At 34.9% G+C, this 26,619-nt stretch overlaps 1 protein-coding gene across 3 annotated transcripts in view; it reads left to right on the top strand.

Annotated features, from left to right (window-relative positions):
* Positions 1-26,619, top strand: part of STAG1 (STAG1 cohesin complex component) — a 219,827-nt gene that overhangs the window by 155,731 nt on the left and 37,477 nt on the right. For all 3 annotated transcript variants that reach the window (XM_081955375.1, XM_081955376.1, XM_081955374.1), the window contains exons 7-15: positions 3,664-3,868; positions 5,324-5,475; positions 8,248-8,321; positions 9,216-9,339; positions 10,472-10,570; positions 14,836-14,915; positions 21,362-21,469; positions 24,161-24,275; positions 25,735-25,852. In XM_081955375.1, the coding sequence (XP_081811501.1) occupies positions 3,664-3,868; positions 5,324-5,475; positions 8,248-8,321; positions 9,216-9,339; positions 10,472-10,570; positions 14,836-14,915; positions 21,362-21,469; positions 24,161-24,275; positions 25,735-25,852 (1,075 nt within the window). The remainder of the gene's footprint in view (positions 1-3,663; positions 3,869-5,323; positions 5,476-8,247; positions 8,322-9,215; positions 9,340-10,471; positions 10,571-14,835; positions 14,916-21,361; positions 21,470-24,160; positions 24,276-25,734; positions 25,853-26,619) is intronic.

Raw genomic sequence — 26,619 nt, 5'->3', positions numbered from 1 at the left:
ATCAAGGAGAGCAGCAACTTAGATCTGAGGAGAAACTTCCTGACAGTTAGAACAATTAATCAGTGGAACAGCTTGCCTCCAGAAGTTGTGAATGCCCCAACACTGGAAGTCTTTAAGAAGATGTTGCATAGCCATTTGTCTGAAACTGTATAGGGTTTCCTGCCTAGGCAGGGGGTTGGACTAGAAGACCTCCAAGGTCCCTTCCATCTCTGCTATTGTATTGTATTGTATTGTATTTAGCTAGCTAGCTACTCCAGCACATGCGCACGCACACACCTGCAGAGGTTATTCAGAGCATGAATGATAAGTTTGATGATCTCTCTTTTTTCTTCCCTTGTCCTGTGTACCTGCATGCTCAAGTCGTCCTGGTGTCTTTATTCTTTTCTGCCTCTTAACTGCTTTAGCTTAATTGAGTTATTGATATAATTAATATGTTTTTAAAGAATTTATGGTACCATTATCCTTCAGTTCAAGAGCAGAATATTCCAGCATTGCTGGGAACATCAGAGGGAAGGGGCAGATAGACTGGTTGGATATGCCACACTTGAATTCAAGGGCGGGAATGGTGTGACATCAATGTTTCCTTAACTCTTTGACAATTCCACCCTTGAAGTCAAACATAACATTTCCAGTTAGCTCACTTGTCCTTCCCAAACCCTTCCACTGCCTTCCTTTCTCTGTTTCCTTTGGTGTTGTTGATTGCAGTGCCATTTTCTGTTTTTCCCATACTGGAATACTTCTACCTGAAATACAAATTTCACACCCAAAGAAGCAGGTTATGTTCTGGACACAGACCACCAGAGGTGGTTTCATTTCCACATTTCTCTATTTGTCTCTGTGTTTTAAAAGATAAGCCTTGGGTTCATCACTTATTTTCCTGATTATCAGCACAATGTAACTTTATTTGAAATTACCATTTTTTGATCATTCAAATAAAATTTAAGCTGCACTAAAACTTCATATTTTAATTAGAAAAGAACCTTGAACATGATTTTTTTATGATAGTATGTGCTTGGTCTTATAATACAATACAATAGCAGAGTTGGAAGGGACCTTGGAGGTCTTCTAGTCCAACCCTCTGACTAAGCAGGAAACCGTATACCGTTTCAGACAAATGGCTATGCAACATCTTCTTAAAGACTTCCAGTTTTGAGGCATTCACAACTTCTGGAGGCAAGCTGTTTCACTGATTAAGTGTTTTAACTGTTAGGAAATTTCTCCTCAGTTCTAAGTTGCTTCTCTCTGTGATTAGTTTCCACCCATTGCTTCTTGTTCTACCCTCAGGTGCCTTGGAGAATAGTTTGACTCCCTCTTCTTTGTGGCAACCCCTGAGATATTGGAACAATGTTATCATGTCTCCCCTAGTCCTTCTTTCTCTTAAGCTAAACATACCCAGTTCCTGCAACCGTTCTTCATATGTTTTAGCCTCTAGTCCCCTAAACATCTTTGTTGCTCTTCTCTGCACTCTTTCTAGAGTCTCTACATCTTTTCTACATTGTGGCGACCAACACTGAATGCAGTATTCCAAGTGTGGCCTTACCAAGGCATTATAAAGTGGTATTAACTCTTCATGTGATCTTGATTCTATCCCTCTGTTTATGCAGCCTAGAACTGTGTTGGCTTTTTTGGCAGCTGCTGCACACTGCTGGCTCATATTTAAATGCTGGTCCACTAGGACTCCAAGATCCCTCTCATAGTTACTACTATTGAGCAAGGTACCACCTATACTGTACCTGTGCATTTTGTTTTTCTTGCCTAAATGTAGAACCTTAACTCTTTTCACCATTGAATTTCATTTTATTAGATAGTGCCCAATGTTCACGTTTGTCAAGATCCTGTATCTTAAGCCTGTCTTCTGGAGTGTTGGCTATTCCTGCCAGCTTGGTGTCATCTGCAAATTTGATGATTTCCCCATTTATTCCCTCATCCAAATCATTGATGAAGATGTTGAAGAGTACTGGGCCTAAAACGGAGCCTTGGGGTACTCCACTGCATACTTCCCTCCATGTAGATGCAGTTCCATTGAGGACTACACGTTGAGTGCGGTTGGTCAGCCAGTTACGAATCCTTCTAGTGGTGATGCTGTCTAACCCACATTCTTCTTCTTTATCTAGTAGTAGGTTATGGTCTACCTTATCAAATGCTTTACTGAAGTCCAAGTAAACTTTATCGATGGCATTTCTCTGGTCCACTAATTTTGTCACATTATCAAAGAATGCAATAAGATTAGTCTGGCATGATCTGTTTTTGTCAAACCCATGTCGGCTTTTGGCTATTACTTTGTTTACTTCAAGGGGTTGGCTAATTCGTTGCTTGATTATCTTTTCCAGAATCTTTCTTGGTATTGAGGTCAGGCTGATAGGTCTATAGTTTCCTGGATCTATTTTTTTCTTCTTTTTTGAAGATGGGAACCACATCAGCTCTTTTCCAGTCCTCTGGCAGTTCCCCTGTGCTCCAAGATCTCTGAAAGATATAGTTCAGTGGTTCTGAGATCTCATCTGCCAGTTCCTTCAGAACCCTGGGGTGTAATCCATCCGGTCCAGGTGATTTGAACTTGTCTAGGGGAGACAGGTGCTCACTTACCATTTTCTTCCCTATTTCAATTTGTGTTCCTAATTTTGTGGTGCTGCTTTTGATAGGTTGGACTGTTTTATCCCTTTGTGTAAAGACAGATGCAAAACATGAGTTAAATAGTTCTGCTTTCTCCCTGTTGCTTGTCACCTTCTTGCCACTTTCTCCTAGCAATGGACCAATTGTTTCCTTAACCTTTTTCTTGTTTTTAACATGTTGGAAGAAGCTTTTTTTATTTTTTTACTTTTGGGCAAGCCTTTCTTCATTGTGAGCCTTAGCTTTCCTTACTTCATTTTTACAGGCTCGGGCTTGCCACTTTTTATACTTAACTATTTTGTCTTTTAATTTGTCAGAGAGTTCTTTATGCAACCATACTTGTTTCTTTTGGGAGCTGTTATTTTTCTTCTTCATTGGTACTGTGCTAGACTGAGCTTTTGTAATCTCATTTTTCAAAATTTCCCAAGCTGCTTGAGTTGTTTTCCCTTTAAGGATTCTCATCCATGGAATTCTTCCCAAGGTCTCTCTAAGTTTATTGAAATTAGCTCTCTTAAAATCCAAGACTCTAGTTTGACTTTGTTCTACTACTTGTGTTTGCATAATGTTGAATTCCAATATTGCATGGTCACTTGCCCCCAGGGTTCCTGTGGCTTCAACACCTTCTATCATTTCCTCTCTGTTAGTGAGAATTAAGTCTAATATGGCCAATCCCCTTGTTTTCTTCTCTACTTTTTGCGAAACAAAGTTGTCTGCTATGTTCGTTAGGAACCTGTTGGATCTTCCACTTGGTGCAGAGTTTGTTTCCCAGTTGATGTCAGGGTAGTTAAAATCCCCCATTACTATTGTGGTGTGCTTCCTACATACCTTAGTTAGCTGACTAGCAAAAAGTACATCTACTTCCTCTGCTTGGTTGGGTGGCCTGTAGTATAGACTTATAGCAATGTCATTTCCCCCCTCCCCAACTTTTAATATTGACCCAAATGCATTCAAGATTGTTCTCATCATTGTTGTGCTCTATTTCTGTAAAGATGTAGTTATTTCTTATATATAGTGCAACTCCACCTCCTCTTTTATTTGATCTATTTCTTCCTGCAGGACAGTGGCGATTATCCACTTACAATGCCTGGGCCACAGTGGAAAAAATTCCGATCAAATTTTTGTGAATTCATAGGAGTACTAATACGACAATGTCAATATAGCATCATCTATGATGAATATATGATGGACACAGTGATCTCATTGCTGACTGGTTTGTCAGATTCGCAGGTTCGAGCTTTCAGACATACTAGTACACTTGCTGGTAGGTATATTTTAAAGACAAAGCATACAAAATAATCATTACATTATGATAAATCTATGTTGTTATTGATATTTTATTATCTTTGAAACAATTTATTCAGGATGTGGAATATATATTTTCATATGTGAATTGTACAGAAAGAATTTATAATTGTTCTGGTTTGAAACAGTACACTTGCACTAATGCTTGGATCAACTGGTTTTGGGGAAAACAAAATGTAATTTAATTTTGCATATAATTTATTTTTAATCAATTTTCCTACAAAAGAATTACAAAAACATAAAACATAATACCTCTCTTTATAAATATGTCCTGTATTACATTTATTGATATGAAATTGTACAAATAAACTGAAGAAACTTTTTAATATATAAACATTTTTTTTTAATTTGGTAGAGGACTAGTCTGTTACTGGTGTACCACTTGGGGAGATGGTTTTTCTGTAATTTCTTAATGTCTATTGAATATAAATATATTTTTGTGTAATGCAGATTACATAAATTACTACAAATGACAACACTCTGTAAATTGGATTGGATCTCATGAAATTAATGTAAAATGTAAAGTAATGTGAATTTAATTAAATTTTAAATTAAAATAGTTTGAATGAAGTCTTTTACTTTGTGAGGCAGTCCAAATGAAAATTTGCTCCATTGAATTCAAAATATATATTTCTTCCCGCCCCCTCACTTTTTTTCAGAAATGAAATAATTGGTCTGCGAGAAATAAGTTTTCCTAATCTTCGTAATATCCACTGAACTTAATGGCTAGATTTATTTGGAAAAAGAATTGCTGATGATCAGAATGTAAAATAACAAGAACCATATTTAGTTAGGCAGATAGAATAGAGAAGAAAGTTGTACATGCAGCCCCATCCCTTTCTTTCTCTCTCATCCCTGCATAGCAGTCAGAGGCTTTAGAATGTTCTACAGTACTCACATTTCCTTGAATTTGAGTATAACTCTCTGTCAAAACCTAGGATAAAGCAGAAATGCAGGTTACATAGATGCAATTAGGATTTGCGTAAACTAAAGTCCTGAATGGATTCTGATGAATCCTGAATAGTACTGCTATCTTTATTATTTGTTACTAATGACTACATTTTTAATGGGATCCATATTAGAAAATTCTGTAGATTTTTTGCTGTCAGAACTATTGGATATAAGCTTTCAGGATTACATACTGAACAACTTCACAGACAATAATGAGCCATCTCTGAAATGCTTCTAATATTATACATAGGATTTGCCAAGAGGTTTTCTCTTGATTCTAAGTTCATTGATATACTGTTATGAGTAAGGCATGATTACAGATTCTGAAAGTAATATCCATATTTTATCTCAACACAAATAGATCAGAATCTTCAGGTTCTAATTAGTATTAAGCAGTTAATTGTTTCAAAAATGCATTTGAGCATGGAAAAGAAGAACTGATTTTTGTTTATATTTTTCCTAGCTATGAAGCTTATGACTGCTCTTGTGAATGTTGCCTTAAACCTGAGTATTCATCAGGATAATACACAAAGACAGTATGAAGCTGAAAGGAACAAAATGATTGGTAAAAGAGCTAATGAAAGACTGGAGCTGCTTCTTCAAAAAAGGAAAGAGGTAAATGACTGTTCAGAGTGACTGTCATAGTTTTTCACCTTTAAAAAGCAATTCAGAAAAGATACAGTTCACGGTATCTTTACAGTTCAGACCAGCAGGCCCAAAACTATGAAACTGCAGTTGATTTTTGCATATAAACTGCTCCTTTAATATAAATGAAATTTGATCAGTTTTCAAGCACGATTAAAATAAATGATTCTTGTATCATTCCATATTGGTTAATGTTTAACAGAAATACCACAGCCTTTTTGTAGTGAATAAGAATTAAAATAATCCTTGTAATTGGATGGTATAAAGCTGCATAATATGTAGTTTGTTAAGTTATAATATATTAATAATTTAGATTTTCAAGATTTTACATATTGACATAACACTTCAGATAGGTAAACACTTGTCTATAAAGTTCAGTGTTATCATTTTAAAATAAAATCTTGTTTATTCAAGATTTTGTTTATTCAAGATCGGCATAATTACAGTGAACATTGCTTTGTATTTTTTCTTTCATTTTAGCTAGTTGAAGGAGAAATTTATGTATTTAATTGGACTTGGGCATTGCCTAATTCCAAACCATCCCTGGACAGTAGGCAATATAAAAACGTACATACAATAAGATAAATAAAAAGTGCAGAAAGGAAACTAAATAGCGACATCAAAACATATGCAGCAATTGACAAATATATCTAACAAAGGGTTCCATCGACTCAATCTCAAGGCCTAGGAGAACAGCCAGGTCTTTAAGGATAAGATATTAATTAATCATAGTCTGTCTGGGTTATATTATCCTTCATCCATTTATATTAAATATTTTACATGAGCAGTACACAAATATGTGTGCATAGATCAGGCAAGAGGGGAGGGGGGATGCAGCTATATTTGAGACTGTTATTGTTTACCTTTGTTCAAGTCATTTTGAATTATATTTTAGCTGGTTCCTTGTGTAAAGAATTCACACAACTATGCTAGACTTTAGCATTGGAATATTCCCCCACATATTGCTTTCCCAAAGCTTTGTGTTGATTTGATAAGGCAGACAGGCACAATGAAATTGTTAAGAAATCATTTCATTTCATTTCAAATACATATCACATCCATTACCGGGGTCCGACCCACATAATGATAGTCACTATGCTGTAGTATTTCAGGAATAAGGCTAGAAACTTGGGGACCATGAGTTCTAGTTCTGCCTTAAGCACAAAGCCAGTAGGGAGGCCTCGGGCAAGAAATTTCTCTGAGCCCTAGGAGGAAATGACAAATCAATTATGGATTTGCCAAATCCATGAGGTCCAACTGCAGGATCTTGTCCTGGCAGTCTCCAAGAAGCAGGCACTATTGTGAAGAGAAAAAATATATCAAACAATCATATGTTTACAACCCGTAAACTGACCTTTCAAATGCTACACAGTATGACATTGATGGAATGCAAGATTGTGTCAAATAGATTCATTTGAGTGAGCTTGTAGAATGCAAGATGTAGTGGAAATAGTCCCTTAATGCATTTCTCAAATTAAATTAAATATTATATCAAGTTATCCAGGACATAGGTAACGGTTTATCAATCAAGTGACAAATAGTATAATGAAGTAATTGGGTAGGATCTAAGTATCTCTTTTTCTATTTTGAGATATTGCCCCAATTATTTAATTGCCCCAGTTATTTAATTCTACCCATTATTGTCTTTAGTTTCTAAAGACAAAAATTGAAAAAAGAGTGAGTTGGCATTGATGATTTTTTGTTGAACTCCACTGGGAGTTCTACTGAAAAGGACACATAGAAACACACACACACGTTTGGTTTCCATGAAAATTGAGTGTTTTCTGTCATATATGGAATAAAGGTTTTTTTTGTAATCTGGAATAAAGAACGTTATGAAATGGAAAATATAATCTTTAATCTGAAAATTTAACAGAAAAAGCATTGTATCTATCATCTAAAAAATTCCATTTCACAAATTCAATAGAAGGCAGGTTCAATAGCCATAAAATAAAATGCTATTAATATTTCAGATAACACTTGACTTTTAGTGTGGCAATATTATAAATGCCATATACAAAATAATGCATATTAACTTTTTCTAATTTTGATAGATTAAACTAAAGCTGTTTATCTTTTTGTAGTGAAATATACTTACAATTTCTTTAAAATAATATTTAATTAAATTTTTTTGAAGTTTTATACTCTTTTGAATCTTAAATTTTATTTGAATGTTTAAAATTGTTTTATAAATAAGCTATAGAGATCCTTATTTCAAAATTATTGATTTGGTTCACTGATTATTTTTTACTGGGAGGGATGGTGAGGAGGGCAAGGGATGGATGCAGACAGAAAAAAAGATGTAAGTAGCCAAAATACCATATATAAGTCAGAGCTGGGCATGATGATTTATAGACTTGCATATGGATAAAATATAGGTCATGGGAAAAATATATACTTTATAATGGAGTGATGAATTATCAAGTTTGTACTTACGATGAAAATTGGAAGTTACTTTTTAAAATATTTCTTTTTTCGATTCTTTTTCTCTCTCTCTCACTACATAACTTTTCTCCTTTTTCCTTTAATCACTCTTCTTTTTGAGGTTAGCTATTTTTAAAATGAATTTAATCTACTGTAGCCGTGATATTAAGGTGATGAATATAAATAATTATTTCATGTTTATAGTAAGTCTTGATTATGAAAAAAATATTATTAACTTTGTTGATGTGCCCCAGGGCAGTAATTTATTTATGTGTTTAAATAAAAGAATTAAAGTAAGGATATTTAATTGTATTTCAGTTGCAAGAAAATCAGGATGAAATTGAAAATATGATGAATTCCATTTTCAAGGGAATATTTGTCCATAGATATCGGTAAGTGAGTAAAAAGACATTGTGAATCCTTATTAGCAGTCAAAAATAATATTTTCCACCGTTCTTCTTAAAATTTATCAAATAGATGGAATGAAAGCTCCAGGAATTGACATTTTATGAGACTCTGTATAGTAAAATTGTTTAAACTATGTATTTTAAATTGTTGGATTACAGTCAGGGAGGCCCAGGTTCAAATCTATCCATTGTCATGGAAACATCATGATGGCTTTGGGCCAATCATTTCCTCTTAACCCTTGTGTGTGTCCCCTTCCCAGTTGCTATTGTGGAAAAAGTTTGAGCAGGGAATGTCATGTATACAACTCCTGCAACAGCAGGATATGCTGTATGGGCATACCGGTGCCTGCTGGGAGCACCAGGTACCGTTCTGTTACGGTGCTCCGGAGGGTCCTCCCACCCACCCGCTCTCCTTACTGCTATTTGAGCTGATCAGGGCATTTGCGCATGCACATGGAGCGTATGGTGCATGGAGTGTATGGCGCCTGTGCGACGCTCCACTGAGCAGCTGGAGCTTCGCAGGCGGTGGTTATGCATGCACGTGCTGCACACATACATGTGGTGGGCGCCCGGCACCGTGCTGGTTGCAATGAGATCTGGAACCCACCACTGCATGGGACTTAAGTATTGCCCGCTGTGCATTCGAGGAAAGGGTGCAAGTACTTTATAGAACTGTAAATTCTTCATTCTTGTATGTTTTAAATCACATCATGAAATAACTGATTTCAAACCATCTTTGCTGATTAGCATTAGAGACAATAAAGGGCAAATGCCAGGATCATTTAAAGGAGAAAAATGCTAAGAAAAAAATAAGCATCACATTACTGTAATGCGATGCACAAAATTAAACAATACATTTTCACCATTGTTTTTTTATAGTGATGCTATTGCTGAGATTAGAGCTGTTTGTATTGAAGAAATTGGAGTGTGGATGAAAATGTACAGTGATGCCTTCCTGAATGATAGTTATTTAAAATATGTTGGTTGGACACTTCATGACAGAGTAAGTGCTGCATTGCTGTAAATACGCTATTTTCATTTTTGATGTGAAAGAGAATATTGCTTTCTCACACTTTTTCAACAAGATATAGTCTATCAAATCCATTTTTGGTTCATTTATATATAATCATTATCGATAAGGCTATGTCTGCTGCTAATTCTTCCATCTGCTTTTTTCCCTTATTCAATATATGGAAACATATCTTCATACATCTGAAGTAATGCATTTTGTGTATATCTATTCATCCAATTTAAACAAAATATCAATGTTGCTACATTAAAAGGAACTAGATTAGAGTCTGTAGTTAGCAGCTACAACAGTCCTTGATAAACAAACAAACAAATATTTAATTGCCAGTGAAACTAAAATTTGTATTTTTTATAATTTATTTTCTATAAAAGGTGTAATACTTTTTAAAAGAACAAATGATATTTTTATTTTAAATTATAGTACTGGTCTGAAAACCTAATGATGTTGCTTCCTGCTGAGGTTATTTATAGTCCAATTAAAGTCCTAAATCTTGATTAGCAGACAATTTGGACAGTACTATCTATGTGTGTCAAATAACTTTTTCTAGAGGATTCAGATCTTTTATGGGGGAGGGGGGAGGGAGCGGATCTCATTGAAGATTTTGTGTCCCTTTTAAATCCAAAATCAGAAAGGCGGCTTTATTTCTATTCATACAAAATAAGTAGCTTATCATACTGTACCAAATCAGCTATTTGGAAAGTAATATTGCTGCCTTTTTATCCCTATTACTTACCCTTGTATTAAAATTATGACTTTAGCAGCTGGCAGAAGTATGCAAGGAAAATTTTGTTCAAAGGTTTACTTATTTATACTAAAATATAAAAATTTGAAAGCTAGTGTAGTAGAAACAAGACCTTTTCTGAATCCGAGCCAAAATTATTATTGGTGATATTGTTATTTTTAGACACATACTGTCACTGTAAAGGCTTGTTGTGTTCTACTGTGGCAAATCATTCCAAATATTTAATAAAAAGACAACTAATAAATATAAAAGATAATTTTGTGTTACAAAATATTGCTGAAAATGATTTATTAAAATGCTGATACATGCTTTTCTTCTCTATTTTATTATATAAAGTAAATTTTATTTTATTTTTAAATTTAGCAAGGTGAAGTGAGGTTGAAATGTCTGAAAGCTTTGCAGAGTTTGTATACCAACAGAGAATTGTTCCCCAAATTGGAGCTATTTACAAATAGATTTAAGGTAAGGATAAGAGTTATAGAATGCTAAGAAGTTAACGTAATATATAAGTGATAATTCTGGTTGTTGAAACAAACATTTAATGGCAGTAAATCTTTTAAAACGTAACCAATATTTTTTGACAAATATGTGGCATAATGTGCTGTGCTGCAAATGTGGAATATTTTCTTTGAGAAAATTTCTTTGATATATTGATACATTTCTAAAGCTTATGAACCATATAAATAATAATTATCAGTGATCAGATGTATAGATGCAAATTGCTCTAATGACATAAACTAAGCTGTCTGGCTTTTCTGGGAGTATCCAGGCACAACTCTGAAAAATAAATTAGTAGTTGTATAGAAGATGTGATCAGTTGAGATTGTGCTTTCTTTAAATGTTTTTGGCCTGTCATTTCCTACTTTGTTTGTTTGTTTGTTTTTGTCATTAACTCTAACAAGAAACCATCTACAGCAGGGGGTCCCCAACCTGAGGGTCATAGCCCACTACCGGGCTGTGGCCTATTCACAACCGGGCGGGATGAGTGGCCAACTGGTGCAGGTGCATATAGAGGCTCACACGCACATTGCAGGGGCTCACAGTCCCACTCGCATGAGTGTCATAAACACTCACAGCATTCGTGGCTCCACTTGCACGAGCATTGCAGGGGCTCACTCATGCGAGAATTGCTGGGGCTCACGGCCTACTTGTGTGAACATTGTGGCTCGCAGCTCCACTTGCACGAGCACCGCAGGTGCTTGCAACGGTTGCTCACGCACACACATGCAACTGCCCCTCCCACAAAACTATCCTCTTCTCCCCCCATCCCTCCCCCTCCCGGCTTTGGGCTGCCAACCCAGAAAGGTTGGGAAACTCTGATTTACAGCATGTGAGGTTATCTTCAGAACACTTCATCTTTTCACCTATAATCTTAGCACAGTTTTCATTACCTCATTCTCAAAATTGAATTGTAACATTCTATGACAGTTTCTTTTCTCTGAATGGCTGAATGGCAGCTAGGCATATAATTTAAATGACCCAACAGATGGGCAGAGATTGACTTCTCACTGAATCATTGGATGCTGGATACGCATCCTTCATGGAATTGCTATTCCTTAATCACTATCTGTACTATCAAAAATCACCTGTTTAGATGATAATTTGTTGATTAATCCTTTTTATGTTTAACATTCTATATCCCAGTGATGGCGAACCTTTTTGGCTCATGTGCCATAAGGGGAGGAGCTCAGGGGGGTCCTGCGTGGCCATGCCACACCCATAATGCAATGAGCGAAGCCCCCCATGCGCAAGCGTGTATGAGAGGCGCTCCCCCCATTTTTTGCATGATTTTTTCACCCTCCCCAGGCTCCAGAGGCTTTATAGGAGCTTGGGGAGGGCGAAAACAGCCTCCCCCCCCCCTGGGCCCTCTGGAGGCTTCAGGAGGCTTCCCTGAAGCCTCCGGAGGACTTAAACCGACCCTACGAGCAAATCAGAAGTGATGAAAAATGGCTTTAAAAAAGGCTGAACATAGCTGGCCAGCACGCGCATGCGCGTGCTGGCCAGCTGACAGGGCAACGCGTCGCGTGCACTGACAAACACGTGCCATAGGTTCGCCCTCCCAGTTATATCCCATTTGTGTGTGTACTTCCCACTATTTAATGATCCGGAATACCTGGGTGCTTTTCATTTCATCCAATAGGAACAAGGAGAATAAGTTAGTTTAGACAGTGGGATTGGACTGGAAAAATCTCCAGCTTCTGTCATGCCAATATTTCTCCTGTTCCTTTAGTATATAGATGCGGATTTCTAGGTTTTCTCCATTTTTCAGGTTAGACCACAGTTTTAAATGTATTCATTACCCACACCATACTCTTCTATGAGTAGTTCCCACACAACTGGGTGTAACAACATTTAAATGAGTCAGCCATCTGCAAAAGGGTTCATTTGCATTGAGCTACTAAATCAACCCCTTATCTGAAATTGTGCAAGATTCTTTAATTTGAACTTGTGGAGACAGGAGCCTCTTCATACGTAATTTTATGGATCCTATGTAAGCATTTGTATTTGTTTTCCACTGACTTATGAATTTCTGTCCTCTATAATGATTCCGGACCATAAAAATGTATGAATTCATAAACTGATACTTCTACGGAGTATGCGAAAACCATTATTCCATAGAGAAAAGTTTCATTTAAGTAAGTTTTGGAAGAGTCCTGGTACAACCTAACATTTCCACAGTAGGTCTAAAATTAGCATTACTATAGACATATTCCACACTATAATTTGTTTCAGATGTGACTTAAACACTACTTACATTTTTCCCAAACATGCTTTTTTCAAGAGGCAACTAGACTTTCTGGTTTTTCTTTGAAGATATTTCGCTTCTCATCCAAGAAGCTTCTTCAGCTCGACTGAATGCTAGGGAATAGAAGCATCTGTCTTCAAAGAAAAACCAGAAAGTCTAGTTGCCTCTTGGAAAAAGCACCTTTGGGACAACCATGACCTGGATGACTGAGAATCTCAATAGACATTTACTTACATTTTTCTGACTTTTAAAAAAAACTATATTGTCTTATTTTAAAAAATCTTGGCAACTTGAAAGCTTATAGAAAATTTTGTAAACTTATGATACCCTAATAAAAGTATAGTCTTTTTTTGTAGCTAATATGTCACATGCATATGCAAATATAAATATATCCATACATACAGAATATATCTATATTTACTTATGCTCCCTTGATGATGCTGTTTTGTATTAATTCTAAAGAGGAAATATTGGTTATTATATGTCTTATAATCATAAATAGTTTAGATTACCAGTTCTTTAGTGTGGTGTGTGTAATTTCATTTGAAATAAAAACAGCTTAGTATTGAGTCAGGTAAGATGGATAAGCTTCATGTGACACAACCTACGATTCTAAAAAAGAAACATTTGGGTGGAATTGTTACCCTGAATTATGGAAACAAACATTTTTCTTGCTTCCCAAAAGTGCTTGGTTGGTTCATTAGTTATGTTCCAAATTAGATTGTCCTAACCTTTTTATATCTATTTATATCTATAGTACTGTGGCATAAAACAAATGGCTGCCTTGTTCAGAAAAACAGCTCATTACTATTAAGAAACTATGTTAGTTTAAATTTCTCTTTCACTATATCTAAAACTGATTAACTCAAAGAGATCTTGTTTATATATTTGGCAAAGAAATCTGTGAAATGTCCAATTTTAAGGGGGAGCATAATAACTATAAAACCCTTGTTATCTGCTTTTACATTCAGTTAAATGGCAAATAAATTCTAATTAACTTTTTATTAATGTGGGATTATATTCTAAATTTATACAGAGCGATCTTAACTTCTCACTTTATTTCTATTAGAAAAAAATTAATGTTAGATTTATAATGTATATGTTATCTTTTAAAACCTTATGTTTTTTTAAAGTGATATAAAATTATAATATTAGTACTACTATGTACAGTATATCTTACATCTCCAGCTGAGAGGGACAATCAATATAGTGACAACAGCAGTATATATAAGAATTAATTAAAAAATCAACATAATAAAAAGTAGGGATCTGAAATCTAGAAAAATACATTTTTGAGTTAAGTATACATTGACATCATACGATAAAGGTGTTTTATAGCATACATTGGTGCATTGATCGAACCAATTTATTTATTTTCCTTGAGTGGCAATTATGTAAAATCAAGAAACGATAAAGTTTATTTAGGGAGGTGCCCACAAGTCAGCCAGGTACATACATGCAATATCCCCTAAGCATTATTTCACGCTTTGAGCTAAAGCATAATACATTGCAAATTAAAATATAATGTAATGTAATATAATATAATATAATTATTAAAATTAAAAGACTAACTTAAAAACTGGGACCTGACTATTTGTGAAATATATCTGTATTGAGAAAATATATTCCATGTGATTATTAGACAAGGAATTCTTCACCATTTGCTAATATCATTATGTAGAATCTACACAGAAAGTTTATAGGATATATTGTAAGATATTTATTTTTGAATAATCTCATACTGAATACTGATTAACATACACCTTTGGTTATGTGGACATCACCTCTGATGCTTTTATTTCTTCTGCCGTATATAAGGTTTTTTTTAGCATTATTTCATGTAATACATTATATATAAATATTTCATGCATTGTTTTGGAAGAAGTAACATCACATAATATAAATAGATGGGTTGCTTATTAAATGTGTGTATATTATGATTCCAGTTCTTCTGGAAACATGTTACATTTTATCATTTCAGGATCGCATTGTATCAATGACACTTGATAAAGAATATGATGTTGCAGTAGAAGCCATTCGATTAGTCACACTTATACTTCAGTAAGTATGTTTTAAGGTAGTAGAATTTCCATTCAGCAGCAATATTTCATGCTAACAGTACATTCTCCATCATGTGACTAAAGATGGTTCATTGCTTTATTTACACATTGATGCACTTCTTGAATTATATTTGTACTACACTAATTTTTCAATTCTATTTGCTCATTTAGCCTTTGGATACCTCTTTTTAGCATAACTAAGCATCACTGAGAACATTAGGAGTGTGTCCGGCTGACGTCATGGCGGTATTGGACATGAGGGGCGGGTCTCCGCGCTCCTACACTGAGTTCTCTCTGTTGGAGGGCTCTGAAAGGAGCTAAGGCATCCTGTAGGGGTGGTGAAGAAAAGAGAGGCACCCTCTAGTTCAGGGAGAGCAGCAACTTTCTTACTGGACTTAGGGTTTCTTCCCTCTCCCTCAATGAGGAGAAGAGGCAGCCATGATGGCTGCCACAAAGTTGGGGCAGCCGAGGCAACAAACATGCAGGAGCAGCATAGATGAACAGTGATGGGAGCTGGGTGAGAAGATTCCTTTTTATTTAAATCCTAACTTTAAAGAAAAAAAGGAAGAGGAAAATCCAGGAAAAGAGATTCTTGGAACTATTTTTAAAGTGGCAAACTACCATAGAGAGAAAAATCCTAGACCCGAAAGAAAGGAAAGCTAAAGACCCTTTAAAAACATAGAAAATTGGACTTTTAAATTGGACAAGCATTGTTTTGGAAAAGCATTAAAAATGCTGAACTATCTACTTGAATTTGCTTGAATAGTTGACTTTGCTTCCATAAACAACTAAATTTGGATTAATTAAATCTATAAGACTTGAAACAATGCTGAAACGTAAGCTGAGGGTGCCATCTACTGGTGAATGGAATATACCAGATCCCTATAAGAAAAACCTTTTGATGAGAGAAATAGATAACATTCATCTGGAGGATTGTGATGACATTTACTGTTCTATAACTAGTTACTTTATGATTACTGGAGACTATTATGAGACTAAGGAAGACTTTTATGTAAAGCAAAGTGACTTTTGACTTGCGGAAGCTTCCTGGACTACTTAGATGGAATTGATTAATAACTCTGAGATGTAAATGACTATTGATTACTGAACTTTCTGAGGAGTAACATTGGACTGGAATATATTGCTTTTGGATTTGAGTAAGATGGGATTTATTAAATTACAACAAGATGTTCCATCAGGGAGAAAGGAGTGAGATTTCAAGAGAAATGGTGTTGATGTTTCAAAGTGTTAGGGGTACTATAGAAAAGAATCACAGAGAGATAAAGTACTTAATGCAAGGCATATATGGGAAAATAAAAATATGCTACATCTGATGATGAATGAAGATCAAAGAGTTCAGGAAAAAGAGAAGATAGCAGAAAGAACAGAAGAAAAGACAGAACGGACAAACCAGCAAAGAAAGCAAGAAGATGATAAAGATAACAATGACTGATGAAATAAACCAAGGGAAAAGCACTTTAATAGATTTAAAATGGAATCAGATAACTGGGAAGATACTTTTGAAAGGGAGATAGGGGCTTGGGTGGATATTCTGGAGACCTGGCAGCTTAGGAGGATAGAGATGGGAGAAATATTCAGTCTGAATGGTGAAGATACAGAAGTTGATAGAGATAAAGATCCAAGAGAGGAGTATGGGAGGCAAGCCAAAAAACGAATAAGAATTGAAGTATTGAAACGGGCGAGACATGATGGATAGATATGTATATGTCTTGTGCATATGTATATATCTATCTATCTATCTATCTATATATATATATATATATATATTCTTTTTTTCTAATATAATGGTCTGATTAGAAATTTGAATAGAGATAGAAATAAGAAAGGGGGAATATTAGCAGATGTAATTGTTTTTCTTTTTATATAATAGAATATAAGTAATAATTTGATGGAAAAGATTAGAGGGAGAAAGATGGTATTACCATGTATGCTTACAACATTATTGACATTAAAATAAAGTATTGTAATAATGAATAATGACTTTAAAAAACCCCACACATATTAATACTAGGATTATATAAGTTAGATTAATATAATAATTATGATTATCATTATTGATATTTGTATCAATGAATTATACCTAGGGGCCACACTGTTCATGTATTGATATTGATGTATATTTAAAAATAAAAAACTAATAAAACATTCTTTTAAAAAAGGAATATATATTTGTCAAATATCTCTGCTTAATGGCGGGAGTGTCTACTGTTCTCCTTAGATTACCGCAGCAGCACATCTGCATTTAACTATTACACATCATGTGCAATGCTGAAGAAAACAAATCATATTTTCTTCATTTTTTCTAGTAAGACACTATATCATATCATATAGACATATTTGCTGGTTAATGATGATAACTGGAGGTTAAAATTAAATCACCACTACTTCAGTATTTGTCATTGCATTGATTCATTCGTTATATTCCTATTCAAGAATACTGAATAAGTCAGGCCATGGCAAATATAAAATATCAAGAATATCTACCAGACTATCTCATGACCTTTACATGAATAAATTTGAAGCTGAATGGAAAAATCATCGTGGAAATGAAATCACTTCTCAGAAGTGTTCAAATATTCAGCCAAGATGTTCCAATGGAGTTTAGATTAAACATATAAGTCACTCCAGAATGGGAAAACTTGCCACGGCCAACTTGCTGCTGCCAGCTTGCTGCCCTCAACTTGCCACAAGATTGCTGCAGGACAACTTGACACACCAAATCGCCACTGGGACAGCATGCAGCAGATGGCCACAGGGAGAGCAGGCAAGTGACAACGTGCAGGATGCAGCAAACAAGTGGGTGGGCAAAGCGCAAGGGGGTGCGGTGAAAAGATGGACCATGAATGACTGGACGCAGAGCCGAGCAAGCGGGTGGGCAGAGGTGCAGAGAGAGGATGGATCACTCGGGTGGCTGGAGGGAGAGCTGAGCGAGTGGATGGGCAGAACACATGAGCAAGCAGGTGAGCAGAACGCGCAGAGTGCAGCGAGTGGGTGGGCAGAATGCATCTTTACCACACCAGGCTCCAGCTGGAAGAGGCCGCCCCACTATCCCTGGCCTCTTCCTTTCAGAGTGGCCTCTTCTACAGGGAACCACCACCATCACCCATCCCAACAGACAGCTGCTCTTTGCTATCCACTTCCCTTCCAAAAGCAATTTACTCAGCTTTGCCCACAGATTCTTCACCAGCCTGAGAGCCAAACCAACCATAGTCAGACTGCCCAGCTGCAGGAAGAGGCAAAACAGATCTGACTGACGTCTGGCTTTGGTGCTTGTCAGAAGGGAATCATGATGCCATATAAACATAAAATCAAAAATCTGAATGGAGAATATTATTACAAATACCTGGGCATACTTTAGGCTGACAATATAAAGCATACTTAAGAAGAAGGTAAGTAGTGAATACATAGAAGAGTGAAGAAGAGCTCAAACTCTGAACCCAATAGCAGAAATACCATCAAGGTGATTAACACCTGAGCAATTCCAATCATTAGATATACATCTGGAATAGTGGACTGAAGCAGAACTAAAAGTCCTGGATAAGAAGACCAGAAAAATAATGACAATGAATCATTCCTTTCGTCTTTGCAGCAATATTGACAGACTCTACTTACCAAGAACACCAGACAGTTGAAGAAAAAAGGCAATTGGAAGAATATATGAAAGATACAGTAAAGAAGATGCAGTGAAGCTAGTAATGATGAAAGCTTACTGAATACCAGAAAGTATTCCATACCAAGCTAGCTGACAAGAAAGACCAAACAAAGAATAAAAATACCTCCTCTGCAACGAAGCTAAATAAACAGTGGACCATCTACATACCTGCTGCAAGAAGATCACACAGACTGAATATAAACAACAGTATAACAAAGTAGCAACAGTGGTGCATTGGATATCTGCAAGAAACACCATTTGCTTTCAAGCAAGAAATCTGGGACCACAAAATAGAGCAATAGAACATGGACAGTAAAGTGCTCTGGGACTTTAGAATAGAATAGAATAGACAGCCACCTGACACTTAACACCCTAGACTTAACAATTATCGATAAAAAAGACAAAAAATCTGGATAGTAGACATTGCAGTACCTGGTGACTCCAGAGTAGGAGAAAGAACTGGAGAAGACAATAGAATGCAAAGATCTGCAAACAGAAATAGAATGCCTGTAGCAAAAGAAAGCAAAGGTAGCACCTTGAGTGCAATCCCAAAACAACTGGAACACCACTTGAACACCATTGACACTGCCAAAATCATTATAAATCAATTGTAAAAGGCAGCTTTACTTGGTACAGCTTACATCCTGAAATAATACCTTTATTGTTAAGCAACAAGATCTGCTTATCCCAGTTCTTTTGGGAGGACTCAATAGGTGAATAAAAATGCCAAATTCAGTCTATAAACCTCTGGCTGGGTATGCATCCAACCATAATAATAAAACTTGTATGCTAACTAACTTTCATTGATTCAAAAGTCTCAAAGAAATTATAGTTCCATTAAGAATAAAAGGGAAAGAAAGAAAGAAAGAAAGATAAAATATGGCCAAGTGTGACACAGATGGAATCAAGGGAAGGGTCTCAGTTTCTCACCAAAGGCCTGGTCTGTCCTTCAATTTTGAAAGATCAGAACTTGATTATTCATTTGTGCTCATGATTGAACTGTATTTGTCACCAAGATGCATCCTTGCTTGACATATCTGCTGTAATGTTTGTCTAAAAGATAAAGTCAAAAGTAATCTCAAATCAATAAAAGCTGCTGGTAGTACAGATCCTGGCCTAAAAGTATATTTTTTATCAGATGCTAAAAAATAAGAGTGATCTAAGACGGGGCACTAGAACCTGCTTGCCTATTTTCTGGTTCAACCAAATCTGAGAGTTTATTATGAAAATACTTAGCAAGCAATTTGCTTATTATGCTAAGAAAGCTATTTAGCTACCTTTTTTAAAACATTGAAACTCTCCTTTGAAATCAGTGCCTTATTGTCTGTAAATATAAGTAAGGAGATAGGACAAAAGTCCATCAATCTAGGTTACTCCAAATAATTTCAATATTGATAAAGTAATTGCCTTGAACTTCGCTATGCCTAAGTTGTTTAACAACATATTTTTAAGTCGGTTGCAAGATCCATTGTGAAAACAATCTCCTATTAAACTCTAGGTCAGGCTTATCTAGATCTTTCTGCAAATATAATACTCTAAAATTATCCTTCCACATTGAAGCTGTTGTAAAAAAAGAAGAGAAAGAAAGGCTGGTGGGGGAGAGGGAATGGAGGAGTTGTGTTTTCAGATGTGAAAACAAACCTGAATTCTTACACCAAGAAGGCAAAATTAGTGATACTGACTTTATATTTTTTAAAGCACTGACTATTTCCTTCCTACTCTCATCATTCATAATCAAACCAAAGTTGGGCCAAACCTCTAGTATTTAGTTTTTTTGCACTCATTTAGTTGACTAGTACTGACTGGAAAAGTTAAATCAATTTATGGTACTTGACATAAATGTGTCTACAGACCACCCTTCAATTATAGTAAATCAAATTTGGGAGGCTACTCCAGATATGAATGTTTTTGTATCTCTGCTGTACTGTATACCCATCAGCTTTTAAAAACTTCATACTATAGAGAGGTGTTAAGATAAAATTGGGTAAAATTAAGATAAAATTGGTAGCCCACATCACAGATATATATTTCATATGATCTTAATTTAAAACTAAAATGAAATGTTAGTTACAGCATATATTTTGATGTAATTTAAAATTTTAGTCTCATGTCAGACAGATTTATTTTCTGAATTCATTGGATACTTCTAGTTAGCTTGCATATAAATGGCATATAGAATTGTCTCTTCATAGAACAATATTTATTTAGGAAAGCAAACTCACTTTGTAAAACTATACTCTGGAGTACTCCGGATGTTCATGGAAATGGTGCCCTAATCCCTGCTTCAGGGAAGAACAATTTTAGATGGACATGAGTCCTATAACAGCCCTAAAAATCTCTCACAAACTAAGTAATATGGGAAATAGTTTGAAGGACTCTGGAAGTAGTAGAAAATGGATGAAAATCGGCTCTTTTCTTTCCAGTAATGAGAACCTGCACAGGCTTCAATGCTCTTTCATTAATAGAAGAGTATCTTCCATGACCATTTTGGATTAAAGAGTATCTTTGATTGTATACGGATTTGGTTATGTATAAATAAAATATTTATTTATTTAAAATAAAGATAATAATTTTTGCTTGGAATATACTTTTAGTGTAATATGCATGGCATATTTCAATGCCTGCTGCCCATATAAAAACATGGACTAAAGCCAGTCAATTTTTCATGAGGCCTACTTTACTTTTGTAGATACTATTTATTCTAAGGGTAACTTAACATGGATGGTGACATTGAGTAGTTTTCTTCAACTTAATGTGTTATTTTTTTCATTCAGTGGAAGTGAAGAAGCTTTGTCCAATGAAGACTGTGAGAATGTTTATCATTTGGTATATTCGGCACATCGGCCTGTTGCTGTAGCAGCAGGGGAATTCCTTCACAAAAAGTAAGCCTGTATTCACTGTCCGAATGTTAATGTTTCAGTGGCTAACCGTTGTTTAAAGCTGTTTGTTTTCAGGTTAGTTTTTGTTTGACGTGTCACCTTAGAGATGCAATTTATAGTGAGATGTTGCTTCGTATTAAATAGTTTTAAGTGAGACCCTTTATGTACACAGTTGAACTCCCTTGACTCATTAACAGTCCCAGTGATAGCCCTGGATAGGATTGCCCTCTTTCTGAAAACAGATTTAGAACTTGAAGTTGTCCTGGACTTATCCCAAAATGGATTAATTCAGGTTATTTACCCTAACCAGGATGCAGCACCAGTTGTGATATCCAGGCTATGAGACTCTATTAAGAGCGACTTATGCCATATCATTAAATGCTGAGATGATTGTAACTTGCGCCACATATGGCTGGCTGGAAATTGCAATTGATACACAATGTGGTTTCCACTACTGTAATAAAAAAGATATTGTATAGTCTCTGAATTGGTTACAGATTTCCAAGAGAAATTAATAGAATAGAATAGAATAGAGCTGGAAGGGACTTGAAGGTCTTCTAGTCCAGCCCCTGCTCAAGCAGGAGAACCTATACTATTTCAGATAAGTGACTGTCTAGTTTCTTTTTAAAAACCTCCAGTGATGGAGTGCCACAATTAATTAATTGTCCTGACTGTTAGGAAGTTTCTCCTTAAACCAAGGTTGCTTCTCTCTTTGGTTAGTTTCCAATCATTGTTTCTTGCCTGCCCTCTGGTGCTTTGTAGAATAATTTGACCCTCTCTTCTTTGTGGCAGCCCTTCAAATACTGGAATACTGCTATCATGTCGCCCCTAATTCTTCTTTTCTTTAGACTAACCAAACCCAAATCCTGCAGCTGTTCTTCATATGTTTTAGTTTCCAGGCCTTTGATCATCTTAGTTGCTCTTCACTGAACTTTTTCCAAGATCTCAACATCTTTTTTTTAGTATGGTGAATTCAAAGTGTTGGGCTTTTTTTTAAAGTAGTCTTGATCTAGGACAACATATCCAGTCAACAAAACATTTGTTTGTATTTATCATTTATAAATTAGGAAATTTGCAACACTTTCACCATATGAACAAAACATAAGAAAGCAAACATATAAAAGATATCGTTTTGTTACTTATTTATTATTGGTTTTAAAAAGCATTATTAACTACTAACAGTTCCACAGTATTTTTAATTTTGTACCTTTATACTACAGATTATGACAAGTGGAATGCTTGCTATTTGAAATGCTAGTTATGAGTCCCAGAATAAAAAAAAACATTAGTTAATTCTCCTTTGTCAACTATTCAGCTATTTGATTAAAAAAGTAACTTGTGACTAATCCTTAGCATCTGCAACCCGGAAAGTTTATAAAACCAAAAAGATGAAGATCATAAGCACAGTCAGTTCAATTAGTGCTTATTTGCTGAACAACCACGTTGCCTGTCCCAATTGTGATCATCAAACAAGGATTACTTACTGTATAATCCTCATTAATCCTATCTGTAACTGCTCTGAGATGATGTAGTAGTGATGTGGGTGATGGTGATTATCATGATCATATACATTCCACTGGCAGATTTGAGTCATTGAATGCTGATTTTCTGTAGTCTTCAGCAACCTTTTATGGATCTACAAATTGTTCATCTTTGTTAGTTTCTAGCATAAGGACCCCTCAATTTAACCAATGATGAATGACTAAATATCTTCTGAGTGGGAAAACGGGATTTACATGGTTTCAGATGTGATGGTGGTTCAGGAAAGAATGTCTAGACCACTACAAACCACTTCCAATTCAAAGGATTCAGTCCAGAAAATGCCTCAATGACCCAAGAATAATGGGATAATGAGATAAAGAATAATGAGGCATAGTCCTGGGAAGAACCAGAATGTTCATTTTTAGTATTTTACATTTATAGTCTTTACCCTGTTACATTTGTATCATTACAATCCCACTTTTGATAATATAAACAGACATCTAATCTGCTTGCCATAGGATGAACCCAAGAATACCCATTAATGTTAAACAGGATGCATTAAAACACTACTTTTCAAAAGGCTGTTGAAAGCTAAAAAAAAAAAAAAAAAACCACCCCAACTAATCCCAAAGAGTTCGTTAATTTCCCTTGTGTTTTACTTTGAATTTTCTCCCAAAGGAAGGCTCTGAGATTGCTTATAGCCAATAATGATATGAATCACATTTTATATTCCGTAAATTTAACATTCTGATAGACCAAGAAGTGATCTTCACATTTTATTTTATATTTCCTTCTCTAAGATATTATTAAAATATTTACAATTTCAAACTGGACCACCATTTTAATATTCCAGATGGAGTATTTATAAATTATTTTTCTATTTTTCACCAAACCTTTCTTTCTCCTCTTTGCACAGCTCTTTTATATTACTTTTATAAGGAGTCTTTTATGGGGAATTAGCAGAGCAGTATTAAGATTCTCATCATTTGTAATTTTAAGTAGGAATAGTGTTCCACAGTTTAAGTTCCATAAACAAAAAAAAGTGTAGTTTGGATGATATTTGCATATTATCTTTATTTGACTGGAAAAAAAATTTATGTGCTAGTAAATACCTCCCTTTGTTGACTCAAATGAAGAAATACATTTGCTGTTAGAGCATTGCATTAAAAATGGACAAAAAATATTAAAATAAAAGGTGTTATCTTTTTATAGACTATTTAGTCGGCACGATCCTCAAGCAGAGGAAGCACTAGCCAAGAGGAGAGGACGGAATAGTCCAAATGGGAATCTTATTAGGATGCTGGTTCTTTTCTTTCTTGAAAGCGAGGTAAAATTAATTTATGTTCAATTTTATTTAAAGTGATTAGTTGTAACAACTTTTTTCAATGAGGATTATTTTAGACAAAATCCTTGTGTGTCCCATCACACTTGGCCAGCCTCTTCTCTTCTCTTCCCCATTCCCATTTCTATTCCCATCTATTTCTTGTTCTATTTAAATCCATTTAATCTAGATTTTACCAGAAAATAAGCCTTATGGTAAAATCTGAGTATATTTTGCTCTCCAGAATTACTGCAAGTATTGGAAGCTACCCGTTTACTTTCGTTATTATAAAATAACATCATAGTGTATGTTGAAGAAAATGTTCAAAACTACAAGTGAAAATGTTTAAATAAAGCTTTTTGTTTCCAACTTGGTTTTAAATCTTAAATAATCTTATGATTTTTCATACTGTAACTTGAAGTAAACAGGTTTTTTATAATAAACATATTACAAACTTGAACAGACCACTGAAATATGTGTCACCTTATTAATTATAATACTATTGGAAAAAAATATAAATTAAAACTCTGCATACGTGTTAACAGGGTACTGTAAGATCATGTTAAATACTGTATAAAAAGCAAGAGAGGAAATGATCTTGCTTTAGAATTCTACAATTAAATCTGTATTTTTTTCTAATATAATGCATGTCCTACTAATTAAAAAGCAACTTTAAAACTGAATATGTTTTTCTGTTACTTTTTACAGCCTTTTATTATATGCCAATAAGATAAACTCACTTTCTGGTATTACATTACCCACAAATGTATTCTTTAGTGCAGCATCAAATGCATTTTCAGATATCTGACTTAAATTTATGCAGTTACAAAATATGACAAGGTGCTAGACACAAAAATAGTAGATATGAATATTTTTAAGAATTATTTTAGGATAGGATTTCAGTACTGTAATGCAACTGCTAAACTATTCAAAAATATAATCTTTAATTTCTATTTTAATGACCATTGAAAACAATTACCACACTTTTTAAAGAAAAAACTCCTCTTCATGGATTGAAAACTAAGTAGACTAGCATTTCATCTGAAAATGGAGTCTTGTATATTTTGCAAAACTGAGACAATCTGAAATTAAAATTGTACTATCAGTCTACAAAGAGATGAAGATCAAACTGAACTTGTCAGTAAGCATGAAAATGATGCTTGAAATGTATTTTAATGTGGTTAGGGAACAATAATAGACTCTTGAAAAGATGTCAGAGCCTCTCCATTTTAACTTACAACTAGTCCAACCAAGGCAGAGTTGCTTTGACTTCATTTTTAATGTTTCGTACCTTCCCAAGACTCAAATATCTTTTCTGTAACAGCTCAACATTTTACCCTCTCTGAATAAGACTCAAATTCCTTCCCTTTTTATATGTATATATTCTTATATAATGCTGCAAATAATACTACAAGTAGTGTCTGTGAGAATCTCTATAAAGAGTTTTGATTGTTTTAATTTGTAGTTACATGAACATGCTGCTTATTTGGTGGACAGTTTATGGGAAAGCTCTCAAGAATTGTTAAAAGACTGGGAATGCATGACAGAATTGCTACTAGAAGAACCTGTCCAAGGAGAAGAAGGTACTCATTAGATTTACTTATTTGATTAAAACAACGTAGCACTGTCTAGTCTCTTCCATTTACGGCAGTGAAATGTAGTGGGCTGCTTATTTAATCTCTGCTTTCAGTTTATAATGTTTTGGTTCCATTAAAATCAATGATGAAAAGTAATTGTAATTAATTTATGAATCTTAGCCAGAATTTAGCTTTTTACTTATATCTAAATCCACAATCATGTATTCATTGCATTTTCTGGCATCCATCCAAATCAATCAATGTGGCTCTGGACAGCATACAACAACAAAAATAAACATTAGCAAAAAATAACCATACGTTATCTTTAAAAACTGCAGTATTTTAACTTACAAACTTTTTATCAGCATATTCTGAAATATGGCAGTTAATTCCTTATGTCACCAGAATCTCTAAACTTTCATATCTCACACAATGACATATGGAATTTCAGAATATGAAACACTTTGTTGTGTGTTTCATATTTAAATTGGAGTTTCAGCCAATAAAATCTATACCTGAAAAGGGAAGATGGATAATTCCCCATCCTAAGCCTCAGATAGAACCCTCTACAGTAGCTTTACCAGAAGTTGAGCCAAAAATGAAAGTTTGACATCTGAGGGGAGTGTGATCAATTGAAGGAGAAAAAGAAAAAGGGAGATACTGCTTTGTAGAATTGCAACAACATCTTATCAGAAGTTGATGAATAAGTTCATATTATTTAAAATCAAAGGAACCACTTCAATATTATACAGGCAACTAGAGTTATTTTGCAG

This window comes from Natrix helvetica, assembly GCF_964273705.1.
Source record: "Natrix helvetica genome assembly, chromosome: 5".
NCBI classification, from domain to species: domain Eukaryota; kingdom Metazoa; phylum Chordata; class Lepidosauria; order Squamata; family Natricidae; genus Natrix; species Natrix helvetica.
This window is presented reverse-complemented; position numbering and strand designations above follow the sequence as displayed.